Here is a 19,564-nt window from a genome sequence, read left to right on the forward strand (position 1 = left end):
AAGCATTTTTGAAATCAGACAATATGGCTGGATTAACGAGAATTGTATCTTTAAAATGGTGCCTAATACTTGTATGTTTGAGAGATTTGATTTATGAGATTTTTGTAGATTTGTATTTGACGCCCTGCAATTTTATTGGCTGTTGGCGAGAGGTTCCGCTAGGATAAACTAGGATAAGAGTAATGGGGATCCATAATAAATACAAATTCAGGTGGAATTGTATGAATTCTTCTTATCGTTTTAACATTAAGACATTCTTCCCATAAAATTTGGACAAATCCCTAATCATTAACTTTACCCAGTAACAGGATATTTTAGCGAAAACCTGGTTGTCTCTGCCAGGAGGCTGACACTTGGCCGCAAGTGGATCTTCCAGCAAGACAATAGCCCAAGCATTTAAAATAAGCATTTTGCAATGGCCATCTCAGTCTTCGGACTTGAACACCATTGAAAACCTGTAGTTTGAATTGGAGAGGGCAGTCCATAAGAGGAGACAAATGATATCAAGGATCTAGAAAGATTTTGTACAGAGGAATGGTCTAAGATCCCTCCCAATCTCATAAAACATTTTAGAAAAAGGTGCCAATAATTCTGACCCCTCTCTTTGAGATTTTGTTTTCTTACTTGTTAATAAAATCTCTTTCACTGAGCAATTGTAATAGTATAAAATAATAATATCTATAATTTACAACTTCAGTATTTTAATTACTTAATTCAGTCTTTTTTGCTCATCTTTATAAAGGCTGACAATATTTATGGACCTGCCTGTATAGCTATCATTTCAATCAATCACAGGACCTCTGAAGGCATATTCAAATTACCCTGACATATTTCATTATGGCTTTTAAGAGGTTCATCAATCTGTCCATCCTCCCCAGCAGCACAATCTCTCAGTCTCTCTCCACTACTACTCACCTGAAGGACCACTGAGCTGTGCGTGTTGCTCGTAAAGAAGCGAGTGTTTCCGGTTTTTGAAGCCTGTAGGTGGGCAGAGATGCCCATGTCACCACACCCCAGCGACACTTTCATGTGAGGGTCGTCGTCCTCCACGAGGGATCTTTAGGGGAGGCAGAGGGAGGGGAAAGAGAAAGGGGAAAAAAGGGAGAGAGGGAAAGGGACGTTTAGCTTATAATCATGCAGTACAAGCACGGATTTACATTAAAATCAACTCATTGAGTGTGTTTTGTATGCAGATTCACTAGCCTACATGATGAGAGAATCTTGAGATTTTCCTGATGTTTCATGCACAGCGGCTGGGGAAAGGGGTTTTAGGAAAAAGGTCAATAAATACACAGCACAACAAGGGGAGAGCTTAGCTAAGACATTTGCGTTCTCCTAATCAGGCATATAGCTCATGAATTAAAATGTCTACATTAACACCAAACAATACACAAGGACGCTCACACACACACCTGAAAATGGTGCTTATATACAGGGACGTAAGGACAGGCAGTCACACTACAAGGCAAAGGTAACTACGAGCTAAGAGTAAACATCCCCAGCCGGGCCCCTCCCTGCAGCAGACCTCGCCATGCTCTCATTGGGACTGTGATAGAATAACACGACTCAGGCCAACCATAGCGGTGTTCTCAAGTTCCATCATTAGCTCTCCACTCCAAACCTGATGAAGTCCTACTGGTGCTCTATGCCAGGGGTTCCCAAACTCTTTTTAATTTGGGACCTACCAATTGAGGTGTCTTGAGTCGCGACCCACAAAAAATGGTTGAAAAAACATACAGACCAAAGAATAAGTCAACAATATCATCATGGCAGCAGAGAGAACATTTTGTAGTTTTAAAGCACATTTTTCTGCCATTCTATACATTTCCCAGTGGCTAATGCTGTGTTCTTATGCTTAAATAGTATACAATCAATAGGGGACTCATTGTCCAGCTTTATTGTTGTTTTTAAGCTTTTAAGTTCTCAAAGAGCTATAGCTAGGCTATTTTAAAAATATATATATTTTTAAATTATTTATTTAACTAGGCAAGTCAGTTAAGAACACATTCTTATTAACAATGACAGCCTATATATAGGTCCATTATCATGTCTACATACTTTAGATTTGAAAGCATTTCCCCCCCTATATGCACACACACAGTACCAGTCAAAAGTTTGGACAAACCTACATATAAGGGGTTTTCTTTATTTTTACTATTTTCTACATTGTAGAATAATAGTGAAGACATCAAAACTATGAAATAACACATAGAATCATGTGGTAAAAAAAAAAAAGTTAAACAAATCAAAACATATTTTATATTTGAGATTCTTCAAAGTAGCCACCCTTTGCCTTGATGACAGCTTTGCACACTCTTGGAATTCACTCAACCAGCTTGGCCAAATTGAGCAATCGGGAGAGAGCGGCCTTAGTCAAGGAGGTGACCAATAACCTGATGGTCACTCTGAAAGAGCTCCAGAGTTCCTCTGTGGAGATGGGAGAACCTTCCAGAAGGACAACCATCTCCGCACCAATCAGGCCTTTATGGTAGAGTGGCCAGACGTTAGCCACTTCTCAGTAAAAGATACGATGGCCCGCTTGCAGTTTGCCAAAAAAGAGTTTGCACCTAAAAGACTCTCAGACTATAAAAAACAAGGTTCTCTGGTCTGATGAAACCAAGATTGAACTCTTTGGCCTGAATGCCAAGCGTCACGTCTGGAGAAAACCTGGCACCATCTCTATGGTGAATCACGGTGGTGGCGGCATCATGCTGTGGGGATGTTTTTCAGTGGCAGGGACTGGGAGACTAGTCAGGATTGAGGGAAAGATGAACAGAGCAGAGTACAGAAAGATCCTTGATGAAAATCTGCTCCAGCGTGCTCAGGACCTCAGAATGTGGTGAAGGTTCACCTTCCAACAGGACAAAGACCCTAAGCACAGGCAAGGCCACGCAGTAGTGCCTTTGGGACAAGTCTCAAAGTCCTTGAGTGGCCCAGCCAGAGCCCAGACTTGAACCAAATAGAACATCTCTGGAGAGACCTGAAAATAGCTGTACAGCAACGCTCTCCATCCAACCTGACAGAGCTTGAGAGGATCTTCGGAGAAGAATGGGAGAAACTCTCCAAATACAGGTGTGCCAAGCTTGTAGCTTCCTATCCAAGACTCGTTACTGTAATCACTGCCAAATGTGCCTTAACAAAGTACTGAGTAAAGGGTCTGAATACTTATGTAATTGTGATATTTCAGTTTTCATTTAGATCACATTTGCAAACACGCACAGTGTATTCAGAAAGTATTCAGACCCCTTGAATATTAAATTAAATCTAAATGTTTTTTTTAATGCACAAAAAAAGTAATCCCACGACCCACCTGGACACCTGCCATGACCTACAAGTGGGCCTATCCCACATATTGGGAACTATTTCTCTATGCAACACGAACGCAACATCTCGTTAACTACAGCAACTTTAATTAGGCCTACAATTACTGGAGACCAGTATTTTCCACTGGTTATTAGGGCACGGCCGCTAACTGACCACGGGGGTCATATTAACTTCAGAGTTACGGCAGAGTTGCAAATAAAAAGCCATCTCTCACACTGGCCAATAAAAAGAAAAGATTAAGATGGGCAAAAGAACACAGACACTGGACAGAGGAACTCTGCCTAGAAGGCCAGCATCCCGGAGTCGACTCTTTACTGTTGACGTTGAGACTGGTGTTTTGTGGGTACTATTTAATGAAGCTGCCAGTTGAGGACTTGTGAGGCGGGGCCTCCCACTCTTTCTATTCTGGTTAGAGTCAGTTTGCGCTGTTCTGTGAAGGGAGAAGTACACAGCGTTGTACAAGATCTTCAGTTTCTTGGCAATTTCTCGCATGGAATAGCCTTCATTTCTCAGAACAAGAATAGACTGACGAGTTTTAGAAGAAAGGTCTTTGTTTCTGGCCATTTTGAGCATGTAATCGAACCCACAAATGCTGATGCTCCAGATAATCAACTAGTCTAAAGAAGGACAGTTTTATTGCTTCTTTAATCATAACAACAGTTTTCATCTGTGCTAACATAACTGCAAAAGGGTTTTCTAATGATCAATTAGTCTTTTAAAATGATCAACTTGGATTATCTAACACAACGTGACATTGGAACACAGGAGGGATGGTTGCTGATAATGGGCCTCTATGTCTCTATGTAGATATTTCATATTTTTATTTTATTTTATTATTATTATTATTATTATTTTAAATCAGCCGTTTCCAGCTACAATAGTCATTTACAACATTAACATGTCGACACTGTATTTCTGATAAATTTGATGTTATTTTAATGGACCATTTTTTAACATTTTCTTTCAAAAACAAGGACATTTCTAAGTGACCACAAACTTTTGAAAGATAGTGTAAAAAAAACAATATATTATTATATATAGTTTTTATGCTACCCCACCATGTGAAAAAAGTTATGTAATCAACAGCCAATGTTTACTTTTTAATGTGGGCTATGAAAGTCCACAGTAGTTTTGACAGCAGTGGCGGCCACTGATTGGCTGAATACCAGGACGCGAGGTGGTTGGAGTTGTCAATAAAGCAGCATGACAGAAATATGATGACGTTTTCAAACTACCGGTGAATTTCTTTCAGAAGATATATAAAGAGATCTGAGCATTTGAATAACAGCATAAATACACCTATTTCTCTTTTGCATATCAAAAACCGACTGACCACTACTGCACATGCTGCCACTGTTTTGAACAGATTAGATTATATTATTTAGAACGAGCAGCCAGTTCACGAACGAGTGCACCAGGGAGAACGCAACAAGCAGCATGCAGATGCAATAAGTGAAACCCCGCCCCAACCCCTCTTGACAGTGGACAGAAATTCTTTACGTTTTAAAGTTAATTTCATGCAATTCTACACATTTTATTTATTTCTATTTCAGGGTTTCTCTCACAACCCCATTTTCAAATCAGGTGATCCCACATGGGGACGCGACCCCTAGTTTGGGAAACGCTGTGTTAAACACACGATACGATGATCATCCAGGACTGCTGAGTCTCTAACGAATGGAAGTCGATGAGCCAGTCAGGGGGTCAGGTGATACTATCAGGAATGTTTCTACAGGGAGGTGGAGATGGATGGCCTAGTGGGCTCTAGATAGCGGTTGTTCAGGGTCAACACCACCACAACTAGATGTGGAGGAGTATTCATGGCTACAGGATCAGGAGCAATCACACTGACACACAGCGTACTGGTACATTTACCCTGTCAGGTGGTAAGTCGTAGAGGCAGCGAGGAGAGAGTGGGTTGTCCAAACCACAAAGGAGTGTTGGCGGCTGCCGGAACGAAACAAAGAGAACAACAGCTAGAGCAACCCAGTCATAAAATACATAACTCGGACTCCAACCAACAGCACGAAACAAACAAACACAGACGTCATCGGAAGTTTCATCCATCAACAGCAGATTTGTAGTGAAAACACCAAACACACACACACGCTATGCTACAAACACGTCCGTATGCGACTACAAATATGCACTGACTAGGCTACACAAATTTTTCACACAAATAAATACACAAAAGTCAGTTAGGCCTATATCAAATCTTCTGCTGTGTGTGTGTGTGGGTGGTGGATGGCAGTTTAATTTTTTATTAACAAGATGCTTAAACATGCCAAGAATCATATGCTTTATGGAATGGAGACCGTGAACCATTTCTTAGAAATACATCAGGGAATAATTAATTAAATTGGTTAAATTGAATGGGGGTAGGCGTGCGATGCGTCTTAATTGCTTTTGTAAATTGGATGATGACTATAATGAAAACTTGCATCTTAAAGGCCCAATGCAGAATGTTATTATCTCAATAGCTAATCATTTCTGGGTAACAATTACTTAAGTACCTTACTGTGATAGTTTATTTTTGATCATTTTAATTGAAAACTAAAGTAGCTTCTTATCTAGAGCAATTTCTCAAGTGAGAATTCTGCTAGGACTGTCTGAGCATGGCCTGAGTGGGGAGAGGGAAACTGAAAACTAGCTGTTATTGGCAAAGTGGTTTGGAACTCTTTCTTATTGGCCTATTAACTAATTTGTCACCAGGCAGGTAAAACCTCTATCCCAAGCCTCCCGAGAGGTGTAGCGGTCTAAGGCACTGCATCGCAGTGCCAGAGGCGTCACTACAGATCTGGGTTTGATCACTGGCTGTGACGCACCCGGCCGCAACCGGGAGACCCATGAGGCGGCGCACAATTGGCCCAGCGTCATCCGGGTCAGGCCGGCTGGGTTGTCCTTCGCTCTCTATCCTACCAAAACAGGCTGACATTTCAGGCAGTCTTTTCAAACAGCTCTTACACTAAAAGAGCATTATCATCATTTTCACAGTATTATTCCAGCCTCAGCGTGCTTAGAAAGATGGAAATCCGCACACTGGCAAAAAATAGGAAATATTTCTGTTAGTGAACAGTGTCTATTTCCTCTCCTCTGTTTGAGGGATACATTTTTTTAGAAGTGGGATAGTATTGGATTAAAACTAAACCTACAGGAGCAATGGCAGGGAAACAGGAAGTTGTCAAACTATCTAACTACTTAATGGGAACCTCCATCTACAATGAGGAAATAAAACAAATTGACAGACGCTCATTCTTCAAACTAAATGTTTGGTAGGCCATTTCTACACTTCCTGTTGGTGAGACAATCATTAGAATTAAGAGCCTCTTCACACTTACTACACTTTTCGTAAAAATACCGTCGGCTACACATATTACTCAAATGTAAACATGAGTACTTGCTACGTGTCGACACTCGGCTAACAGTCGCCCCCCCTTGAAGCAGGGCAGTGTAAACAGAATAGTCTCGTTGAGCCAACACTCCTACAGTATAAATGCTAATAGCAGAGCAATGTTTTTAAAACAACTTAAATGTTTAGATATTTTCCTACTATTTGAGACTCATTTTATTGAGTTTATACCTGAAACAGGCTGTTACATTCTGAAAATGTTGCAGTAGCTGCCAGCTGCACTGAGCCACATACAACTATGGAAGCCCATCTCCACAAACAAAAACAAAAAATGTCAAATGCAGATCATACAAATAGATGTTTTTTCATTTGTAACATTGTGTGGTGATTTCAGAGGTGGCACTACAGGTCTCAGAGTGGTGGGTGGGTAATTGTTTTCCGGGGGGCACCAGAGTTTTCCTGGTCTGGTAGTAGGCTAACCTAACCAACTTCGGACCCTAGTTGTAGCATATGACATAGTAATAAATCACTGTAAAAAATGTTTTATACGGGCTATGATGGGACCAGATTCTTTGTCTAATCAGGTCATATGTTGTTTGTTTTTTAAACTCCTGGCCCTACTGAGGATGAAAACATTAAAACCCTTTTAATTTAATTTTTAATTTTACTAGGTTAGTCAGTTAAGAACGCATTTTTATTTACAATGACAGCCTAGGAACAGTGGGTTAACTGCTTTGGTCAGGTTGCAGAACGACAGACATTTTGCCTTGTCAGCTCGGGGATTCGATCGAGCAACCTTTCGGTCACTGACCCAACGCTCTAACCACTAGGCTACTTGCGACCCCTTTACACAGAGAAAAGAGACCATTTCGATTGGACAGTGAAACCAACAGGGCTGAGCTTGCTGCATGCAGGGTTGCATTGTATATACTCATACAGTTATCAGAATGTTGTCGATTGAATACGTCCAGTCAATCATTTTGGATTAACCCCTAAGGTCGATCTCCGTGCCCCCGCTGAAATCTATTTAGCGTAATAAAAATAAATTGCCATAAAAATATGTCTGTTTAAAAAGACCACCACAAAGTTTGAATATAAACAAAAATAACTGCCTATTTTAGGCTATAAATACATAGCTTAGGCTATTAAAACATGACCTTGCGTTTTCCCTGGCCAGGCTTCTCTGGACTACCTGCAGCTGTGGTTGTTATCAGTAGGGTACAGTTGACCAGACTGAAGCACAGACTAATTGTGCACGTTGACAAATCATGAGGCACTTTATATGTTTTATGGCGGGTATGAGCTTCCATATCAAACAGCTCGTTGCAGTGAATTCACTTATACCCCCGTTTTCAGTCACAACGGTTATACGTGAATTCACTGCAACAAGCTGTTTTATATGGAAGCAAGCCCATGTTAGTCTATGCTTCAGTCTGGTCAACTGTATCCTGGCGCTGCCTTTTTTTGTTTTGATTTTATCTAACTGACCAACTTCATTCAATTATTTGAATTCCATTTTCTTTTTTGGGAGGGAGTGAGCTCAATGCGCACATCCCAGTTTCTCTAGAGATAAATCAGACCCAGCTTGAACTGTGCGACATAGTAGGTAGGGAGTTGTTTCCAAAAGGCCAACATTCTACTCAGTTTAGCGGTAATAAACTACAATGACCATAATCCTTTGCGCATCTACTTGACCGGTCTTTGTTTCTTTTACGCCTGCTACAGAAGAGAGAAGAATGCGCGATCGCCCGGTGATATAGAGAGCCATCTCTAGCTGAAAATACATGATCTAAGTGATTAATAGTTGGTATTCAGCAGTCATAAAAATATTCCTTATTTACTTGAGAAATATAAAATAGGGATTTTGTCAGAGCGCATAGGCAGCATCTCTATAAAGATGAGATGACTTGGAATTAAATCATAAAGTAATCAAATAAAACAAACGTAACATACACAACAACTGAAATACTGTATTACAGCTAAGTGAATAAATGATGGTTCATAAGTGATAAGCAGTAATGGGCAGCCACGACCATCATGGGACTTGTTTTATTGTGTGTTGTTACAGCATTCAACCCACATAATGCATAGTCCCTTTAGTGTTTTAAGATAATCGAAACCAAAAACCGTGATTCTTTTTGAACCGAAAACCCAAAAAATCAAAAAGCACTGATCGCTCAGCACTAGTCTCTATGCACACTCACAGGACCCTACACACTCATGCACTCCAACACACACACACACGCATAACACGCACACACATTTATACTGACTCTACACACACACACACACACACACTCACATTCATTCACGATATACGCCGCTGCTACTCTGTATCATATATCCTGATGCCTAGTCACCTTACCCCTATACATATCTACCTCTATCACGCCAGTATCCCTGCACATTGTAAATATGCTACTGGAACTGACCCTGTGTATATAGCTGAATAACTTCCTTGTGTACTTATTTCTAATGTGTTTTTGTTCTAACTCGTGTTATTTTTACTATATTGACTACTGCAGCGGTGGGTTTAGCGCGTGCAAGAAAGGCATTTCACTGTACTTGTGCACGTGACATTAAAATGCGAAACTTACCACATGTAATGATTTGCATGACATTGATAAAAAAATGAAGCCTGGTTTGTTGCAATGTTCTAAGGTAGACCTACTGTACTTTTACATTTGTATGAGAGGGTCAATCGTTCATTTTTGATAGGATTATGTTACTTGATGAAGACTTGCTTTCAGCAACTCTGCGCTTTTGTCTTGAAGCTAAAATGTAATGAGTGTAGCCTACAGATGAGAAAATAAACCCTTCAATTGTCTGCACATGCTTGTGAATTATTGCTTTATTCAAGAGTGTAATATGATTTGGTTGCATTATTCAATAGCTTAGTGTAATATGTTTCAGAAGAAACTGTCATTGTTGAATAGTTTGTGCTTGCTGGCTAGTGGCTACTGTGATATTTACGGTCATTTAGAGCTGCTGACCAAGAATGTCGCGTTGCCAGCGACAACGACAGGTAAGGCAAGGATGCAATGTGAATTTAAAACTAGAAATCTCTTTCGCCACCCCGCTCCTCAGACTCTCCTTCATATCTCTTAGTGGGAATAGGGCCTTAGAATATCAAAATAGAGACAATCCCTTTACAGAACTGCAACAAAGAAACACACAACACCACTACCACCACAAACACCAACAAAAGATGGCTAATTGTCTCCCCCAGGGAGCTGGTTATCAGTATAATTAAATGGCTCGATACTGTGCAGCATTCCACACCAACCAAAGCTGCAAGTTGAGTTGAACAATGCTGTAGTTTGAGCATGGTTCCCCCCAAACACCAGAACAGGCTCAAATCAAATCAAGCTTTCATTATCCAACAGACATGGAACGCAACGTAATGTGCTTTACAGGAAAAAACAAATGATACCATTTGCTACCTGGGCTGCACCTCATGATGGAAAAAGCCAACAATTAAACCCTGCCTGTGTCATCCTGTGCCATATGACAGTACCACAAAGGATGGAAAAAGACCCTGGGAAACTCAAATAACCTCCATTCTCCTCTACTGTATCAACGTTACAGAGGCAGACAGTGCACCGCTTTATAAAACCAGGACTTTGTTTCAGACAGGTGAGAGAAACGAGCAGCAATGTACCTAAAATAGAGAATCAACATAACATATTTTTTCAATCATTCATAATGATGAACTACAGCATGTTCCAGGTACTGGTGAGAGAAGCAGCTGTGATGTGATTTCATGTCGTGCCAGACCTTCTGCTCCCTGTGAATGAGATTCACTGAAGAACTTAGCACATCCCAGTCTTTGATTACCCAACATCCCTTTTAACTTTGTTGGACCCGACGGTCGCCTCTTAATTAAGCTTTGAGGGAGCGGCCAGATCAAACAGAAAGGTGTCTTTTCACTTTTTTATCCAACTACCTTTAAAACCAGGACGTTGCTGACTAGAAGAGAATAAATGGTTGACGGCTGTTAGTGTTTGTATCCATATGCAAAGAAAGCACCAAGCACTCGAATGAAGACAAAAACAACATTGATTAATTTACAAAAAATGTTACGTGCATTACAATACCAGCTCTGAAGTCGCTCAGAATTCTTCACTTAGACAACAGTAGCTATGATGTAATATAAACAGCAGACACTCTTACTAATAGGAGGGCTCATTTAGACCGCAAACAGATGCCACTCCATTGTTAAGACGACATAGCAGCTACAAACACTGTTTGATTGATCATGCAACCCTCTGGTATCATCACCTGCTATATCATTTCACTACATGCAATTTGAGTGAAGGTTGGTGAGTATCTATCGAGAAGGATTATGCAAAGACAATTGACATTTCTGATATGAAGGAGAACAGACTTCCTGAGGTTTTTCAGTCACGCAATATGAGTCACCACATCATGCACCAAATGTGCTTCCTGTGAAACACTAAGTCCTCCAGCATTCATCCAGCAGTATTATCAGCAGATTTTGGCTTTCATAATTTAAAAAGTCAGGAAGATAGATATGCTAATGAAGACACAGAGCTGCCATCCTATCTGAGCGGTGTGGAACATAAATAAACCTTGGGGGTGAGTACAGTTTATGAGCAGGAGCCAAACAAAACACACAGCGGCATATATTCTCCACTGACTGTCTCAGCGGCAGACGGTGCTGCATGAGTTTGACAACATTTTCTCGTAAAAGGCCAATTCTATTAAGAGACTTACCAACGGCAATAAAATACCCACCCTCTCCGATCTCCCCCACCTGCACAGGCCTATATCCATTCACATAGATAAGACATTCAAACTTCAGCCAGCCTTCTATTTATATTTCTGTAGAAAAGGTTAATTGCGGCCGTTTTGTGAACACAAAGGTATGATTCATTAGAAAACACTGCCAGGGGGAGAGAGAGCAAGAACTCTGAAATTTAGAGAAACCTTTCAAGCATTATTACTATTGTGTTGAAGATCCTGAGTATTGTGTAATCACATTTATATTGGGTTTTTGAGGATGTGCTGTTCCCATTGTATTACCGTACTGAATTGACAGGCAGGGGGCACAGAACATGTAGGCTTGATGAGTATTGGAGTGTTGTGGAAAACATTGGACAATCAAACAGGTCAAACCAGGAGAAAATGTGGTACTATTGGGTTTAGCTGCCTATCACAGTGGACTGGGGCCTGGGGGGCCCTATATCATTGCTGTACCTGCCAGGGTAGATACACACTCCCCTAGATACAACATTCATGTAAATGCAGTGGAGGGCCGAACAGATTTTTTTGTTTGTCAAAATCAACGTGGGCCAGAAAAAGGGCAGCTATTTGATATACATACTTTCTATCTAGTTTTAGATTGGTTATTTACTATTTTTCTTAAATAACTATTTTCCCTCGCTATTATACAGGGCTATTTCCTAACTAGGAAATCAGGGTGTTGTGCTTCTCCACACACCATGAAAAATAAATCCACTTCTGTTTAATTTCTTGTCAATCACCTTATAATTAGGCCTAGTAATGAAACGTTAGGCCTATGATGTCATTTCCTGAGCAGATCGTACAGCTTATACTAATTCGTCTTATGGCCTTGTCGTTCAGTGGTTAACATGGGGGCCGAACAATCCTATGGACATTGGCTGAGGAATACAGATGGGGAAATGTTTAAGAATGATTTTATAGTGCAAGCGTAAACAACTGAATATCATTGCTGGTTTTACCAGTGTCCTTGAGGCGAGGATGAAATGAACTGTTGAGGACTTGGAATTGCCTTGAATTCCCATTGAACTTCCAGTTATTTCAGGGCTTCCGGGCAGTGCACCTTTGCCATTCCTCCCAAGCATGAAATCTGCACCACAGGCAGAGGCTATATTTAGGCCTGAGTGAGATCACTGCAGACAAACACACAGACCAGGATCCATAATAATCTCCAGCTAACACACAATCACACATTAATACACACCAACTCCTCCTAAAATACCACCCTGTCCCTGGATCTCTGGTTATATGTTAGCATACATACATCCACACATGCTGCTCTCTCCATGTTGAAAACGGCCATATCTAGAGAAAGGGGAGAAGCTACGCACACAGATGGAGGCCATTCCGCTCCGTTACAGTAGGCTACATGGAGGAACCACAGAGGAACCTATAATGAGAGGGCTAACGTCACATCAGGCCATCTAAAAACACATCACACAACGTATAAAAGTCCAAATAGCAGCTGGGTCGGGCTGGACAGGGCATGGCTCAGTATTAAATGTTACAGTTCCACTCTTTTTGGTTGTCATTTTTACAGGGGAAAGGCTATTTTGCTGTCCTAACGGAAGAGACAAAGAGCTATATGCAATGGTAAAATATGTTGTTTATAGCCCTAGCCTAGGCCTGTACTTTAATGATGATTGAGAACCTAAATATATCATGTGAGAATTGGTGGCTTCAGCTTAATTTAAGCTTATAAGCAACACCCCATCAAGACTGGGGTCAAGTCCATCTTAATTCAAAGCAATTCAGGAAATAAACTGTTTTATATACAATTACGGACATAGTTATGGCAGAAGTTTATTGAAGAAAATGTTGAAATTGACTAATTGAAAATGAATTTTTCCCATGCTGTCATTTATGTTCTGGAATGATTATCCTGAACATATCTCAGGCAGAGAATTGATGTAACTGTAAAACTGTGCACATTTAGCCTTAATACAATGTTCTTTTACAGATGTACCTCAAACACTGAACACTAAAGGTATATTCAGAATTTTGGGTACTGTGGGAATTTCTCAGTGTTCTATATGTTAATATAATGTGTGGATGGGAAAATTCATACATTCCATGCGTATGTTTACTTAAGGGAGTTTACTCAAACAGGGCATGGACAACTGGAATTTCAACAAAAGGTACAGTATGCATCCACTCAGAAGGCCTCTCTCTGGTTATAGAAAGGGAAGGTTAACTCATGATGTGCTTTGCTAGTCATGTAGGCTACATACCTCATTCAGAATTGAGACATTGTATGGTAATAAGTAGCAATGAATGATACAGAATGTACCTTTCAATATCTAATATAAATGATCTATCTACTGTATGGTAAAGCATATGGAGACCGTCTCAATTCTTCTTGCTATAAAGAACTACAAACAGAGCCTGAAATTCCATTCGAAATATTCTGATAAAATGAAGCCAAAAATCACACACATTCATCAACAACCATGAGCCTTTCAATCTAGCCTGAAGCACGAAGCAATGTACCAATGTGAGTTTTCACTTGACACTAGCCAGAATTGGCAGCATTTTGCTCCTGAGGATGCCAGTCCTCCAAACCAAATTAAGCCAGGTTACTGTTCACTAGTGAGGAGATAACCGGATCCCCACCATTTACGTTCAGCTAGCCTAGCAGGGTGACTGACAGAGGGCATGATAGGGGGGGGGGCATCTCTCACACAGAAGGGGGAGATGGAAGGATGAGAGCCTGGATGCACCTTCCCTATTCTGCCCCCCCCCTCCAGAGAAGCAGCAGCAGTAGCAGCAGACGACAATAACTCCTAAACCAGGGTGCGCCAGACGCCCTGACAAAGCCATGCAGCCTCCTCCCAAGCTTGCTGTGGCGGCCAGCAGTCTTTGCAGATAAACACAGCCCCAAGGAGGGCGGAGGGTGGCGGACGTGGTCCTAGCCCCTGAAAAAACTAAATGGGCCACGGCCATGGATAATGAGCCACACTGCTCTAGAGGACAGTGTTCCGCTAGTTGGCCAGGCACAAAGGAGGGTATTAAATCGACCGCTCTCGACACGCAACAATGCTCCCGTCATATTCCGCCCAATTAGGCTGCAATGAGAGAGGGGGACACAACAACTAAAAAAGAAAGCAGAAAATACACCACCACCACCACAGCATGATGTGCATAACAAATGGTTATTTATTAAGATGTGATTGCCATTTCTGTCTTTACTCACATGTAGGCAGGAGAGAGCGGTGAGGACCTGGATGTCTTAAGAACTGGTACTGGGAATTTCCAGCTGACAGGAGAACCGCTTTTCCATTTCAACGGCATTTTGTTGTCACCAGCACGGAGCTACAGCGCTAACAACGGCAAAGAGCATTTCCACGAACAGGCTTCCAGCGAGGGCTTCCATCCCACTCTGCCCACTCGGATCAGAGGGAGGGAGAGCAGCAGCGACAGGGGTGGAGTGGTACAGGCAGCAGCAGTGCAGGCTACACACAGGTTTATGACACTAGTGGCAGGAGTGAGAAGAAGCCAACGGATCCTATCTCCTGTGCCTACTGGGCCAACTCACAGTCATCTCCTGTTAGAGGGGGAAAAGCTCTCCGGTCCTGTCGCCCTTTGAGGCTGTGCCGACTCTAGCCCAGCAGCTCAACAACAGTGCCACCTTGTTAAAGGAGCGGCGACTGCAGTGCTGGGCTTGTTATAGGGAGAGGTGGAGGGAGGAGTAGATAAAGGGAGGGGGGGAAAAAACGCTAGCATCTGCCCACCCTTAGAGAGCAGTGCCTAAAATACCACTAGTTTACACTGGGAAATAAAAATAGAAAGAAAAAAATTACATTTGGATTTCTTTGAGGAATATCAAAGTAAATTTGGAGTCACGTGATGAAATGTGTCGTCGTCCCACTACAACTGGTCGGGAAAGCATGCAGTTTATTAGGCTACAGATGAAATAAACGTGAACTTCACAGGGTGGTGAAAGTGCAAGGTGATGAACTTGATGCTCCTTTCCAATAAATATCGAGGTTCTTATTCTGGTGACATGATCATCGATGCTTGGCTGCCGTTAAATAAAAATAATCTCTCTTTTTTCCATAATAATGTCATCATGAAAGCTATAGGTGGTCTCTAGCTAACAGATAGCTAGAGACTGTTCGCCACCAGCGCTAGAGACTGTTCGCCAGCAGCGCTAGAGACTGTTCGCCACCAGCGCTATCTGTTAGCTAGAGACTGTTAGCCACCAGCGCTAACAGTCTCTAGCGCTGGTGGCTAACAGTCTCTAGCGCTGGTGGCTAACAGTCTCTAGCGCTGGGGGCTAACAGTCTCTAGCGCTGGGGGCTAACAGTCTCTAGCGCTGGGGGCTAACAGTCTCTAGCGCTGGGGGCTAACAGTCTCTAGCGCTGGGGGCTAACAGTCTCTAGCGCTGGGGGCTAACAGTCTCTAGCGCTGGGGGCTAACAGTCTCTAGCGCTGGGGGCTAACAGTCTCTAGCGCTGGGGGCTAACAGTCTCTAGCGCTGGTGGCTAACAGTCTCTAGCGCTGGTGGCTAACAGTCTCTAGCGCTGGTGGCTAACAGTCTCTAGCGCTGGTGGCTAACAGCCTCTAGCGCTGGTGGCAAACAGCCTCCAGCGCTGGTGGCTAACAGCCTCTAGCGCTGGTGGCAAACAGCCTCCAGCGCTGGTGGCTAACAGTCTCTAGCTAACAGATAGCGCTGGTGGCTAGAGCACACGTGCCACTACCAGAGTGTTTGCATGAAAACAAAAGTCGCCAACTGGATGGAAACCTAGCTAGTGTGACTTCACACACACCTGCATAGGTGTAATTCCAAGTAGGACAAAGAGTATATCATAAAAATATCATTACAGTTCTATGGACTACATGGCCCCCTACACCTTTGGAGGGAATGTATATTCCCCACTCCGATGAGCCTAATATGCAAGCATGGCAGATTGTACACTGGTATACACAATGAACATTCCATCTCTCATTCCATTGGACTCATCCAGTTAGATTGCCCCCTCAAAATGTGTCCCCTCCATGGCTGTCATCCACCGAACCCTCCAGCAGGAACACAGTGTGCAGTCAGCCTTGGCCTTGCCTGAGGCAGCCAGCTGATCAAGATGAAACACTGAAACTCCTCTCCACCTAAGACCAACATCCACCCAAGCACTGAGAGCAAAATAAAAGCCAAGAATAGAGCACTGTGCAGCTCATTTCCACGATTACAGTTCCTCTTGTCTGAAGAGCTCTGAAGGCCCTGTCAAGAAATCTATAGCAATGTCATTTCCTGTGCGTCAGTTCCTTTTGGCAAGCCCGCTCTTTAGCCCTTTGTTTCAACACACTTCTCAAATCTCTTCTACTCACGTCGTGAAAAATGACCCCTTGTGGAGCTCTGGCCAGCCTCAGCCAAGATGGGACCCCTATAGTCACTCCTCTCCTGCTTTCTCACTTTGGAGCCTTAGGTCTTCCAACCTGCCCTTAATCCCTCCCTCTAGGTTGACTCACTATCTCGTCCCACAACGAGGGAGAATATCCCAAGTAGAACCACTGCAGGTATTTTCAGAGGAGCCATGATGTCTTGGGCCACTTATTCACTGTGGAGTTCATTCAACAGAGGACACAGCCAGGTCTGTCAGGCAGGGTGGTCATGTGCTCGGTCTCGGCCTGTGGTCTCAAAGGATGGCAGGGAGAATCTTTTTAAAATCTTTTTACAGACAAAGGAAACCAGATGAGTGGGGATGGTGCTGAGCACATAAAATAATTAATGGTGTCTGTCTGAGTGAACAAAGCATGGTTGAAGATGTTCATTCTTACCTGCTCTGTCTCCATACACAAACCAATTAATAACAGAGAGTGAACAAACACACCAAGACTGCCTCCGGATCAGAAAACTGAGCTCCACGTGCAGGTTACAGTAAACTGCACTACAGCCTGTTTCTAGAGCGCTTAAGCTGCTACTCTTTATTTAGACGCATACCTAAATCTAATTGGATAGGAGAGGGAAAACATCTCAACATGGATCTGTCATGACACCAGATAGTCCTAAATGCAGAGTTGCACATTTAAAAAGACTGAGCTAATTATTTCACAATCATTGTAATGTTTCATCACGGAACCTATACCTTTTTCAAAAACAGAATGTCTATCCGAACATCTATTGAAGAAACTGCATCATTATTACCACCACAAAGCAACTGTTTGACTTCCGCCCTGCCAGCCACAACTGAGCAGCACCATAAAGCACAAGACAGGCTGGGAACAAAGAGGGGACGAGCCAGCAGTGATAACCTGATCCTCCATAACCAAACTCCCCCAGCTTTTAGAGTAAAGCCTGACAATGGCTGCATTTATCAGAGCAACGATGAGCATCGATCTGTGGGCTTCTTTCAGAGGCCATTAGGGCCGCGGCGAGAGCGAGAGAGAGAGTGCGCGAGTGCGAAACTCCTGAGCTCTGCAGACACACCAACCCAACAGCCCTGGAAGACAGGCCAAAAGTCAGTAACACACCCTCACTGTGATGGAACACAGCTGTAGTCTCTGAGTCTCGCTATAACACACACCCCATCACTGTTCTGGCAGGAACACACTGTACTAAAAGAACACATACACTGTATTAAAGGAAGTGTTGACCATCCACACACTTGCTTGTCCATAAGATTGTTGTACATTGCTTTTTGTGCACCATGCCTATGTCTGACATTTGTACTGGCAAGTAGGTGTGTTTACACGCCTGTATGAGCATAAGAGGAACAGACAAGACGGCACTCTAGAACAGACAAACGTATACCATCTACTGGATGCAGAAGGAACTGTGCCCGTCTAAATACCAGACACACCCTCAAGCAGCTGACCGCACATGCTGTCACCACCACACAGCGTGGTTCCTCATCTCATCTTTTACATTTTAGTCATTTAGCAGACACTCTTACCCAGAGTGACTTACAGTAGTAAAAAAGTTAGAGAAATTACAAGGTTATGTTATAATACTGTTATTGCATCAAATAGTTGTTTTATGGAATAGAATAGTGGGTTCTTAGAACACTTTAATCTGTGTGTGTTCTACTGAGGATGAGCCTCTGGGAGATTTAACACTGACAGGAGATTTACCATGTCTTTGGGTGATAAGCCTAACAACACCGCATTCTGGAGCATGAGTTCATGTTTCTGTACTGGGGTACCAGGGGGAAATGGCTCCAGTATGGAGTTGGGGTCACAGGGGAAAATGGATGCAGTATGGAGTTGGGGTCCCAGGGGGAGATGGCTCCAGTATGGAGGAGTTGGGGTCCCAGGGGGAGATGGCTCCAGTATGGAGGAGTTGGGGTCCCAGGGGGAAATGGCTCCAGTATGGATTTGGGGTCCCAGGGGGAAATGGCTCCAGTATGGAGGAGTTGGGGTCCCAGGGGGAGATGGCTCCAGTATGGAGGAGTTGGGGTCCCAGGGGGAGATGGCTCCAGTATGGAGGAGTTGGGGTCCCAGGGGGAGATGGCTCCAGTATGGAGGAGTTGGGGTCCCAGGGGGAGATGGCTCCAGTATGGAGGAGTTGGGGTCCCAGGGGGAGATGGCTCCAGTATGGAGGAGTTGGGGTCCCAGGGGGAGATGGCTCCAGTATGGAGGAGTTGGGGTCCCAGGGGGAGATGGCTCCAGTATGGAGGAGTTGGGGTCCCAGGGGGAGATGGCTCCAGTATGGAGGAGTTGGGGTCCCAGGGGGAGATGGCTCCAGTATGGAGGAGTTGGGGTCCCAGGGGGAGATGGCTCCAGTATGGAGGAGTTGGGGTCCCAGGGGGAAATGGCTCCAGTATGGAGGAGTTGGGGTCCCACGGGGAGATGGCTCCAGTATGGAGGAGTTGGGGTCCCAGGGGGAGATGGCTCCAGTATGGAGGAGTTGGAGTCCCAGGGGGAAATGGCTCCAGTATGGAGGAGTTGGGGTCCCAGGGGGAAATGGCTCCAGTATGGAGGAGTTGGGGTCCCAGGGGGAAATGGCTCCAGTATGGAGGAGTTGGGGTCCCGGGGGGAGATGGCTCCAGTATGGAGGAGTTGGGGTCCCAGGGGGAGATGGCTCCAGTATGGAGGAGTTGGGGTCCCAGGGGGAGATGGCTCCAGTATGGAGGAGTTGGGGTCCCAGGGGGAGATGGCTCCAGTATGGAGGAGTTGGGGTCCCAGGGGGAGA

General features: G+C 43.5%; 1 protein-coding gene across 5 annotated transcripts in view; it reads right to left on the bottom strand.

Moving 5' to 3' along the window:
• Positions 1-19,564, bottom strand: part of LOC129868944 (kelch-like protein 13) — a 99,765-nt gene that overhangs the window by 39,361 nt on the left and 40,840 nt on the right. For 4 of the 5 annotated variants that reach the window (XM_055943317.1, XM_055943315.1, XM_055943318.1 and 1 more), the window contains one exon: positions 916-1,057. In XM_055943317.1, coding sequence (XP_055799292.1) covers positions 916-1,057 — 142 coding nt within the window. Of the gene's footprint in view, positions 1-915; positions 1,058-14,630; positions 15,093-19,564 lie in introns of those variants that run through there. The other variant, XM_055943314.1, reaches the window with a different exon arrangement.

The sequence above is a fragment of the Salvelinus fontinalis genome, chromosome 13 (assembly GCF_029448725.1).
Source record: "Salvelinus fontinalis isolate EN_2023a chromosome 13, ASM2944872v1, whole genome shotgun sequence".
Classification (NCBI taxonomy): domain Eukaryota; kingdom Metazoa; phylum Chordata; class Actinopteri; order Salmoniformes; family Salmonidae; genus Salvelinus; species Salvelinus fontinalis.